The following is an 11323-nucleotide window of genomic DNA, read 5'->3' on the forward strand; positions in this document are numbered from 1 at the left end:
CCTACTAAACTGTTCCCGCTCTGGACATAGTAAATATGTGTCCTTCTGTCTCACTTCTGGGCCGAGAGCAACCAATCCATTCCCTGCTGTTTTTTGAGAGTAGTCCTAGGCAAAAGGGGACTCATGGCCCCATAAAGTGCTGACTTGAGGTGTTTGTGTCATTCCTCACAGACTGCCTGCTCATCATGTCTTCCATTCTTGGGAAGATGAAGAAATTTGGCAGTTCTGACATGGAAGAATCTGAAATGACAGATGAACACATGGATGGGGAGGACTCCATGCTGGAAATGCCTGACAGCCTCCAGGGTGCACTCAGCACCAAGGTGCAGCCACCCAAAAGCAACATCTTTGCAAGACGTGGGCGGTTTGTGATGGGGGATAGTGACAAGGACATGGCTCCCATGGACTCCTTTTACCAGATGGATTACCTGATGGCACCTTCTGTCATCAAATTTCATGCCAATTTGGAGAGGGGGAAACTTCACAAGTAAGTTTGTCTTGTAAGATTCGGTTGTAAAGAACAGTTTGACAGCTGCAGACTGTGTTTCTTAGAGCAGCATTTATTCTTTCCACATGAGTGTGCCCATTTTTTCAGTTTCACTGTTTTCTTTGCCAAAATAAGGAGTGTTGTATCTGAAAGTGAGAATAGCTGTTGTCTCTTGGCATCTCTTAAAATTCAGGCCATGGATATTTTGCCCAGAATTAGCAGTAGGCCTTAATTCACTTGCTTGAGACTGCTCAGTGAATGGACATTACTCAGAATGAACATGGGATTGCCTGGCTCCCAGGCCTGCAGTTAGACTGCCATACTTCAATGCCTCTTTTAAGTCTTGTTCTCAACTTTTCAGCAACAGATAGATAATTTTATCAGGACAGTTGCTTGAAGACTTTGTTCTTGTAGACTGTGGAGATCCATCTATACTAATCTGTAGTGCTTACTACTTCACACAAGTAAATGAAAAATAGTATTCTGGTAGTTTATAAAAAGTCTGCTAAATATCTGACTTCTAAGAAACTGAAATTTACCCTTGTTAGGCTCCTATCTACAGATTCCATCACAGGCTGCTCAGAAAAAGCTTTCAAATTTTATGACCGCAGAAGGATCTTTGATGCTGTAGCCCAGGGCAACACAAAGGACCTGGATGATCTGCTACTCTACCTTAATAGAACCTTGAAGCATCTCACAGATGATGAGTTCAAAGGTACCCTTTAGTGTCACGTACCTTAAGTTGCTCTCTTCTTCTTCCAGTAGTGGTCCTGAGATGAAAACAAGAAAACATAATTGTGTTAAGTGTCTGCAGGAGATCCTCTAATAGCCAGTACTTCCCTATCGATTGGGCAACCTATTGATTCTAAGGTTACAGGAGAATTCAGAGAAGTTGAAATGTTCTCTGAAACCCTGAATGAGTTTTCTTGTCTTTTCTAAAGAACCTCATTAATTCCTGCATGCCTGGGAGTAGATGGTAGGTTTGTAATCACTTCTACATAGCTGCAATTTCTTGTGTTATAGAGCCAGAAACTGGGAAAACCTGCTTGCTGAAAGCCATGCTGAATCTGCATGATGGTAAAAATGATACCATTCCCTTGCTGCTGGATATTGCAAGGAAAACTGGAACTCTGAAAGAGTTTGTTAATGCAGAGTATACTGACAACTACTACAAGGGTAAGAGAAACAGCTGATACAGTGAGTACTCTTGGTGATAAGACTGAAGATAGGGTTAGGCAGGGCTCACAGTCTTCTGCATGAGGCCTCATGCCTGAGGATGCAGCATACTGAAGTTCCAGTGTGTGATTAACAATCATGCATTTGTGCTCAGGTAATGTTTTGTTAGGTGCAATATTCTGCCTTTTTTGATATATAGTGATTTAATAGCAAGTTCAGGGGACTTGCATTTGCTGTCTGTGCCATCATTTTTTGTTTAATCCTAGAGCTTTTTAGTCTGCAAAGCTCTCAGTTCCACCATCTTACATGGAGCTGAATGAATTGTGGTGCCTGAAAGCTCTCAGTCTGTATTAAATGTTGAAGACTTCTGTCTGATGAGTGTTTCTGTAGGCCAGACTGCACTTCACATCGCCATTGAGAGAAGGAACATGTACCTGGTGAAGCTCTTGGTCCAGAATGGAGCAGATGTTCATGCAAGAGCCTGTGGGGAGTTCTTCAGGAAAATCAAAGGGAAACCTGGCTTTTATTTTGGTAGGGGTGAGCGCAGTATGGGATTTATTGATTGAGTTACCTTAGCATTATCCCAAGTGCAAGCTGTTAAATAATCCTGTTTCTGTGGGACTGGAGACTCAGAAGTACCAGATGGGCTGTTCCACCGCTTAGTCCAATTATTTACTCCAAAGGCTGAGATTATAAAGAAACACAGTTGGTAGCTGATGGTGTTCAGTGTGAGCTTGGTGTCTGCATCACTTTGTTTTCTGGGCACTGTATCCTTGGAAAGGAGTTGTAACCTTCTGCTAGCTCTCTTTTTGGTGCTTTTTTAAGCAACCATGTTTCTGTGATGCAGTTAAACCAAAGAAAATGTGATTCTAACAGCTGTCACAAGAATTGGTGCTATATCAGACAGAGAAATACACCTTTTCTTCTCATGGTGGAAGACGAGAACAGCATGATCTTCTTTCTGTTTATGCATGTGTAATAATGGGCTTTCTGACCACTCCTTCCCATCGCTTGCCCACAGGGGAGCTGCCTTTGTCCTTGGCTGCCTGCACCAACCAGCTCTGCATTGTGAAATTCCTCCTTGAGAACCCCTACCAGGCAGCCAACATCGCCGCTGAAGACTCCATGGGCAATATGGTCCTGCACACGCTGGTGGAGATTGCAGATAATACTAAGGATAATACCAAGTTTGTTACCAAGATGTACAACAACATATTGATCCTTGGTGCCAAAATTAATCCAATCCTGAAGCTAGAAGAACTCACCAACAAGAAAGGCCTGACTCCATTAACTCTGGCAGCCAAAACAGGGAAGATAGGGGTGGGTGAGCAAATGTGTTTAACTGTCCCATTACTGTATCAAGTTATACAGAGTACATGCAAAACATCTATGCAGGACAGATTTTATCACTATTTAGTGTTAGGGCCTTTAAGTTAAGTGGAACTGATGCTGCAGTTTAACATGCTAAACTGCATAGTCCTTAAAGGCTATGAAGTGTGTGTGTGTCTCTGCCCAGCTGGCATTATTCGTATACCACTGGTATGCAAGGCAGCTCAAATGGAGACAGAAAGTGGGTCTGTGCTATCATCTGAACCACTGGAGGCCTTGTACTTTTGACTGGCTGATATAACTCATCTTCTGTCAGTCCCCATTCAAAATGACTGTGTGCTCAGAGATGTGTAACATACATCTCTGCTTTTCTCTTACAGTGTTGAAACATAACGGCAAGTTGTAAGTGGTATCTGTATTTCTCATCTCCCAGCATCCAGTGAGAAAATTGTGTTAACTTCAGACTTTGAACTCTGCAGTGCCCCAGTGGTTTGACTTCAGCACAGTTAAACTAGGGAGAAATTAGCCATCCTGTCCTGTGGAGATACTGAGGAACTGGAAGTCCATTAGCACTAAAATGTTGGTTGTATTGTTCTTTTGCAATTAGATTTTCGCTTACATCCTCAGACGAGAGATCAAAGATCCTGAGTGCAGACATTTGTCTAGGAAGTTCACTGAATGGGCTTACGGACCTGTCCACTCATCTCTTTATGACCTGTCCTGTATAGACACATGCGAGAAAAATTCAGTGCTTGAGATTATTGCCTACAGTAGTGAAACTCCAGTGAGTATGCACCTCCTTGACATTTTATGCACAGGCTGGGGGACTGCTGGGGAAGAGCTCTGTGTTCCGCACAGTGCATCTTTTGCCTCATTTCTATAAAACAGCAATCTCCCCTCCTGAGTTTAAGGGTACTAGAGGGAACATTTGCTGAAGATTAATATACTTTTCAAAGCCCAGTACATATTGGTCCCATCAAGATTCTCCTCTTTCTTCTTCTGCTCAGAACCGTCATGAGATGCTGCTGGTGGAACCTCTTAACAGGCTGCTGCAAGACAAGTGGGACCGGTTTGTCAAGCACTTATTTTACTTCAACTTCTTTGTCTATAGCATGCATATCATCATCCTCACCATAGCTGCCTACTACAGACCTGTAGAGAAGAAGGAAAAGGTATGTTACTCCTGCCATATATCAGGGGAACCACCCAGTGCATGATATCCCAGATCTGCCTCCCATTTGAATGTGTGCTCCTAACATCAGAATTTTCCCCTTTCCGAAGGTAGGAGGGAGATTTTAACCCTGCTTGCTTCCCAGTCTTGCCCCCTTGCTGCACCACATTCAGAAACTTAACCTGTTCCCCCAGAGATGTAACTGCTTTCAGCTGCTGGCAAGGCCAGGTCTTTCCTATCTCCAGTTCCACTGAACATACCTATCTTCCTGTCTTATACAGCCTCCCTTCACGTTTGGTCACAGCACCGGGGAATATTTTCGAGTGACTGGAGAGATTCTAAGTGTATTGGGAGGTCTCTATTTTTTTTTCAGAGGGGTAAGATATTTTAAACTTTTCCTTTTTGCTGTTTAGGTAGATGTAGGAGAGAATAAAGCATGCCTTTACTATTCATTAGCATTGGCTGTTAAGATAATCCATGTTTTAGTCAAGAGTTACAAATCATTTTCCCTGGCCTGATGAGGAGTTCTCAGGTTACTAATTGCCCCACAGGCTAAGATACATTTTTATCTATTGTATTAAAAAAGACTGTCCTTAGAAGTCAGTGAGCATCTTGGCAATTAGCCTGGCCAAAGCTTAAGAATGGGGTATTGCAAATAGCCAGGCTTGTATTAAAGATTACCTGTCTTAGCTTAAAGTCCCCATGCTTCCTCTTGGCAGCTAATAGAGAATGTACAGTGAATCACAGGTCCTCAAAGCAGTGACTGAATGGGTGGTTGTCTTCAAAAGAGACACCAGATGTAAGAGAAATGATATGTTCCTGGAAGAGTTCTCCCTAGATCTTGCGCCAGTGTTGTTTTTGAGCTGTTTTTGTGAGATGCTTTATAGGTACTAGCTCCCTGGTACAGGTACCAGTGCTTAGCTGATGCATTCACAGGGGATACTTAATCTCTCCTTGGATGCAAACCTGGTCTTCATTCCCTTTTTTTTTTTTTTTTCAGATACAATATTTCGTGCAGAGGCGCCCATCATTCAAGACGCTGATAGTTGACAGCTACAGTGAGGTTCTTTTGTAAGCTCCAATATCTTTGATTGCATTTCAGCATGAAACAGATGAGTGTGTGAGATCTGTAGCTTTGGCTGAAGCCACTTGTAATAGGTAGATGCTTTTCTATAATTTCCTGGGTCCTTACAAAATACTTGCCAGTGGCTATCATAGCACTTGAACAAGTGGGTCTGGATCAGTAATCTCCTTTGGAGGTAAAGCAAATGAAGTGTCTGGAAGTTCAGTGACTGTGCCATGCAGCAGCATTAGGAATAGATCTCCAAGTTGGACTTGCAATTGATTGTATGCATTGGGTGTGCAGAAATCCTCCCATTCCTAAAGGAGGATTTCTCTCCATAATTTGGGCCCCTTCTCTTCACAGCTGGAGTGCAGCTAAACAGGGCAATTTCATGGGTCTGTGGAAAGAGAGGTAGTGCCAAAGAAATTAGTGTTTTCAAGGACTTTTCTTCCCTCCAGTCACAAGGAAGAGCAGGGATAAGAGTACAGAAGTTTGTACGTGGGGAAACTGAGGAATTTGCAAGAGGAACTGTAGGATTAGAAAAGGGAAAGAATGAAGGGAAGAGAGGAAGTGTCTGTCAAGGCTCCTTTGTGTTTTAGAGAATCCCTCATTCTGCTCTGTGCCTCACAGGGCTCTTCTATTCCCAACAGCTGTGGCCAACTTGGCACTCTGCATTCAGACCATGCTTGTCTTTCAGCTTTGTTCACTCCTTGCTCCTCCTGAGCTCTGTGGTGCTGTACTTCTGTGGCCAGGAACTGTACGTGGCTTCCATGGTCTTCTCCTTGGCGCTGGGCTGGGCTAACATGCTGTACTACACCCGTGGCTTCCAGCAGATGGGCATTTACTCTGTCATGATTGCCAAGGTCAGTCCAGTGAGTGGATGATGAGGCCAGCAGAGTGCTCAGATCAGGACACTGCTGCCAGCAGCCCCATTTCCAGGAGAGAAGTTGCAGTATCTACCTCCATGATGCCACTGGGAGATCTCCTATCACTCTGCTATACTTGGCCATTATTTTCTGAGTGAAGCGATGCAGTTTAAGTTATGTAGAAAAACCTCCTGCTCCTCATCCATACAATTTATAGCAGTCTTGATATTATTGCCTGCCATGCCTGCAGACTGGTCTGGTGTGAAATGGCACAGCTTTCTGCCAGCTGGAAATTTCTTTAGGTATAGTTTAAATGTTGCCAAACAGAGCAATTAGCTAAGAGGCAGTAGCTGGCTAATAAACATCTATGTAGGATGTAGACAGCTAGCCCAAGAGGGGAAGAAAGATGCAACTGTCTTGATGTGGTTGATGAAACTATTTGGTGTGCATATGTCTTGCATATGTGTGTAAACTGTTGCATGAATAACAGAGAAAAATGTTTTCTGTATTAAAGTTTATTATCTCAGCAGAATAAACAACAGTTTAAAGCATGAACAGCCAGTTCACAGCAAATGGCTTCTTGAGCTGAAGCAGGATTTTCTACCAGTTTTTGCTGCTGTTTATATTAAGTTTTAGCAATATAAAAACGTTCTGTTTCCATGTTACAGATGATCCTTAGAGATTTATGTCGCTTCATGTTTGTCTATCTAGTATTCCTCCTGGGATTTTCTACAGGTAATATCATACTTGGAGTTAGCTTTTTGTTATCTTAAAGAATCTTAGAAAATTTTATTTTTCAAGTGGCTTAGACTTCTTGTTTCCAACTAAAAACTAACAAATTAACCTAATTACAAAAAAATCTCTTCAGAGTAACAATTATGTAGAGTAATTTCACACAGCTTTTCATCCCTGGGTCTCAAACTGCTTTGCAAAGCTGAATGGAAAAACAGTCATCCTGTTCTATATAGATAAAACTGAGATAACACCTTCTGAGAGGGGTCAGTTATGGGGAATATTTTATAGAGCAATTTCACTGGGTACAATGCACCATGAAGTTAACATGTCTTACCTTTATGCTCATTTTCATTGCTTGCAAATGAATTATGACCTCAAATTGTATTTTCATCCTGCATGTGTGATTCCTGTTTTGCAACAGCCGTGGTGACTTTAATTGAAGATGACAATGAGGGACAAGACACAAATAGCTCTGAATATGCCCGATGCTGCCATATGAAACGAGGCCGCACATCCTACAATAGTCTGTATTACACCTGCTTGGAGCTTTTCAAGTTCACTATTGGGATGGGGGACCTGGAGTTCACAGAGAACTACAGGTTCAAGCCTGTGTTTGTCATCCTTTTGGTTCTCTATGTCATCCTTACATACATCCTCCTGCTCAACATGCTTATTGCACTGATGGGGGAAACTGTGAACAAAATTGCACAAGAGAGCAAGAGCATCTGGAAACTTCAGGTACATTGGTTCTGTGAGGCTGCTATCCAAGACAGAGGGTGTGGGGAATCATAAGAAATTTCAGAGAGAATCTTTAGGAACTGACATGTTCCTAAATAACAGGTCATTGCTTCTTTCTGATTCTCTGAACAGTTCCTAAAAGAAGTATATTAGCTCCTCTTCCATGCGTATTTGATGTTTTGCCTGAGCAGATGTTCCCAGTGTTCCACAGATGTTCAGAATTTAAGAAAAGAAATACTTTTGTAATTAGACAGAATTATTTGGGCTTTTGATGATGGAAAATCCTGATCAGACTATGAAGACAGGGATTATGCAAGGGGAAAACCAATCTTTACCAGAATCTCAAAGGCACGTCAGTTTTTGTTTCAGGTAAGAAAGGGAACTTCATAGTTCTAATCACAGGGCAGTAATTCAGCATTTTCAATGACATATTAACAGAGAGCGATGTTTCAGAGATGGTTATGATGCCTGCTCTAAGATGGTAACAATGATAAAAGCTCAGGGTTTTTAAATTAAAGGCAGAATTCAGGATTTATATGACTTTGAATCGGCAGCCTCTCAGTGGTCTGCTTTCTTTTATCTGATAGAGAGCCATCACAATCTTGGATATTGAAAACAGCTACTTGAACTGTGTGAGGCGCTCGTTCCGGTCTGGGAAGCAAGTCTTGGTGGGAGTCACACCTGACGGCCAAGATGATTACAGATGGTGCTTTAGGTAACCTGTTTGTATGTCAAATGAACAATCTTTTATAGGCAAACAACATTAGGGTATCTGGTAATGGGAAGCAGAACTTTCCCCCTGGAGTACTCTGAAAAGTAGTGCACTAACACTGTCTACAGTAGTCAGTTTAATCTGTTTTCTGGGTCAGATCTGAGGCTTGAGAGGTGGCAGTTTGTGATATAAACTCATCCTGGAGTTCTCTGGGGATCCTTAGAACAGATATTGGTTTTGTTGTTCTCTCCCCAGGGTTGATGAAGTGAACTGGTCCACGTGGAATACTAATCTGGGCATAATCAATGAAGACCCTGGGTACTCTGGGGACCTCAAACGAAATCCAAGTTACTCTATTAAGCCTGGCAGAGGTGAGGGTTCCAGGGACCTAAACTCTAGCATGGGCTACACACTGGTGATAGAAGCATTTATTAATTGTTAGAGGGCAATCAGTTTTATGCCCTTAATGATAATGGCAGTAGCTAAGTTAATAGCATTTTCAGTCAGCACAAAATGTAAAGGATTAAGTGGGCTCATTATTCACATAGCAATTTTGCTCTCTGGAATAGAAGCCCCATAGATTCATCATTCTGATTGTAGATTTTTACAAGGCAGATGATATGTGTCAATCCTGAGGAGATGGAGCAGTGTATGATGGCAGCCAGATAGCCAAGAAGCTACTTTGGAGGTCCCAAACCGTATAGTTTGAGAGCTCACCACCCAGCACAGAAGTATTTAACAGTACGATCCATCTCTGCTGTACTTGCCAGCTGAAATATGGAAAACTCATGGCACAGTGTGGGGAAGAAAACCACAAAGTCCTTTCTTCCTGCTTCTTTCTTCTCCTTTCATCAACTTCCTATTTAAACCACTTGTATATTTTCTTTTGTTTCTGTGGAGGAGAAAAAATTAACCATTCCTTTCCTTTTTAGTTTCAGGGAAAAACTGGAAAACATTGGTTCCACTTTTAAGAGATGGAAGCAGGAGAGAAGAGCCTCGAAAACTATCAGAAGAAGTCAAACTAAAACCTATTTTGGAACCTTATTATGAGCCAGAAGATTCTGAGATGTTGAAGGAGTCACTTCCAAAGTCAGTCTAATCTTATTTTTTTTTTTAAGAAGAAGGTTAATTCCGGTTGCCTGTGTTGGTCCTCACAAGCAGGGCAATTACAGCACTTCATTCATAAGAACAGGGATTTTTGAAAAAAGGTCAGAAGACTTAGGAAATTACCCTGTGCAAGGATTCATTAAATATGCTAAATAAACTACTTGTTGTTTAAGCTCATGTCTTCATGGTTATTTTTAATATAAATCAGCAAGAAACTGTTTATACTACTTGGATTATATTTACTTAGCTAGATATTTGCATTTAGGCTGTCTCATGAAGTGTTAGAAACAGTTCCCATAGTTGGGGGATTTTTTTGTTTTGTTTTATGAATAAATACATTGAGAACTTCCCACACTTCAGAGCTGTCTGTAAGGTAGCTAGCCCTTTTTTAGTGCATAATTTTTTCCAGTCTTCATCCATTTCTTTTACACTTTGAAAGTGCTCTCATGCATTTCTGAGATCTGAGCTGACACTTGCATTGTTACTTAATAGGAGCTTTACTAAGTTTTGCAGGTTGGTGCAAGTGGCCAGTGATGGTGGAAATTCTGTTGATAATATGAAAATAACAAAAGCACCTGTAGAAAAATTGTTATTGCTCAACATCCTGAACCTAGTGAATTTCATACCTTCTGTCTGCTTTTGGATTCTCTCTCTTTTAAAAAGTATTTTTGTGAGCAGCTACAGGCCCTGATTTTGTGGCTTTGCAGCCTCAGAACTAACCAACCAAACTATTATGAAACTGAAGAAGGACTCATAAAAGAGCAGTAAAAATCACGAAGAGCCCAGAGGTATGTTCTTGTGACGAAAGTTTCTTGGAAAGCACATAAATAAATGGGGACACAGGGAAAGAATACAAAATAATGAATGATCTAGAGATGTTGTTATTCTTTTCTCATAACACAAGAACAAATATACTCTGTGAAATTTTAAAGGTTGAATAGTCAAAATCAATGAAATAAATGTTTCTCTTGCACTGTCTGAGTAAACTCCAGAATTCACAGTTATTGTTACTGAGGCTAAAGGCTTAACAAGATCCCAAATTTGACATTTATTTAGATAACAGATGAACTTTGCACAAAGTAAGAGATAGTGGTTATAGAGAATATATGTTTCAAAGGTCAGCTGTATAATAATGTATAACAATAGTAATCTCGAAATCAGAAAGTTTTTGTTCTTGACTTTGACAGCAACAACAGGAGGAAAGAAATCTGGTGCTGCAAATCTATCTGGCTGGATTTACAAAGAGAGTCAGGAAAGATACCTGAGAGAGAAAATAGGCAGATGTTCTGAAACGACAGATAGGAGCCCCGGAAAGAGAGGAAAGAATAGGAGGAACTTTGGCATCCTCTGGCTGGACAGAAAGGAACTAAGGATAAGAAAATTTGTCTTATAGACAGCTGGCCTGATATTTCAGTGCTGGACCTGTGCAGCTGTGTTGGGCAAGAAAAGGTAAATTGTTTTACCTTCTTTCCTTGTTACGTATCACTAAAGCACTTAGACTTAACAGCCTTTAATGCACAAGTACAGTGTGCATATCCAGGTATCCCTAAGCCAACAAGGTTTTCAACCACGGGTTTCAGTTTGAGCACGTGTGCTGTTTCTGTGGTTGCATTTGAAGTACAGTTGTGCTAAAGCGCTCCTGTGAAATTGGGCCAGAGTGCACAGCCTTTCTTTGCCAGGGAGAGCCTGTCATGCTTGGCCTGTGACGCATCCAGAGGCTGTGGTCAGAGAACATTCGTATGAGACATTGAAGTTGAAAAGTGGTATGCTGGAGGGGTCAGCTGCAAATTATTGGGGAAAATTGGAAATCAAAGACATAGAAAATTGAGCCAGTCTTTGAAAGATAATTTTCATCAATACATCCTATAATTTTTCTGCATTTAGTAAGATACTAAAACATTCACTATTCTTAAAGAGAAGCAATTAGTATATTTACATA

The 11323-nt window shown here is 41.2% G+C and overlaps 1 protein-coding gene across 8 annotated transcripts in view; it reads left to right on the forward strand.

Moving 5' to 3' along the window:
• Positions 1-9556, forward strand: part of LOC141932255 (sedoheptulokinase-like) — a 24296-nt gene extending 14740 nt beyond the window's left edge. For 5 of the 8 annotated variants that reach the window (XM_074845502.1, XM_074845507.1, XM_074845508.1 and 2 more), the window contains 15 exons: positions 172-487; positions 1036-1202; positions 1511-1663; positions 2054-2194; positions 2685-2983; positions 3600-3776; positions 4000-4164; positions 4445-4540; positions 5164-5234; positions 5924-6089; positions 6761-6827; positions 7249-7565; positions 8153-8280; positions 8533-8648; positions 9210-9556. In XM_074845502.1, the coding sequence (XP_074701603.1) occupies positions 172-487; positions 1036-1202; positions 1511-1663; positions 2054-2194; positions 2685-2983; positions 3600-3776; positions 4000-4164; positions 4445-4540; positions 5164-5234; positions 5924-6089; positions 6761-6827; positions 7249-7565; positions 8153-8280; positions 8533-8648; positions 9210-9376 (2546 nt within the window). In that variant the 3' untranslated portion in view covers positions 9377-9556. Of the gene's footprint in view, positions 1-171; positions 488-1035; positions 1203-1510; positions 1664-2053; positions 2195-2684; positions 2984-3599; positions 3777-3999; positions 4165-4444; positions 4541-5163; positions 5235-5923; positions 6090-6760; positions 6828-7248; positions 7566-7697; positions 7854-8152; positions 8281-8532; positions 8649-9209 lie in introns of those variants that run through there. The other 3 variants (XM_074845503.1, XM_074845504.1, XM_074845506.1) reach the window with 3 other exon arrangements.
• Positions 9557-11323: the final 1767 nt, after the last annotated feature.

The sequence above is a fragment of the Strix aluco genome, chromosome 19, assembly GCF_031877795.1.
Source record: "Strix aluco isolate bStrAlu1 chromosome 19, bStrAlu1.hap1, whole genome shotgun sequence".
NCBI lineage: Eukaryota > Metazoa > Chordata > Aves > Strigiformes > Strigidae > Strix > Strix aluco.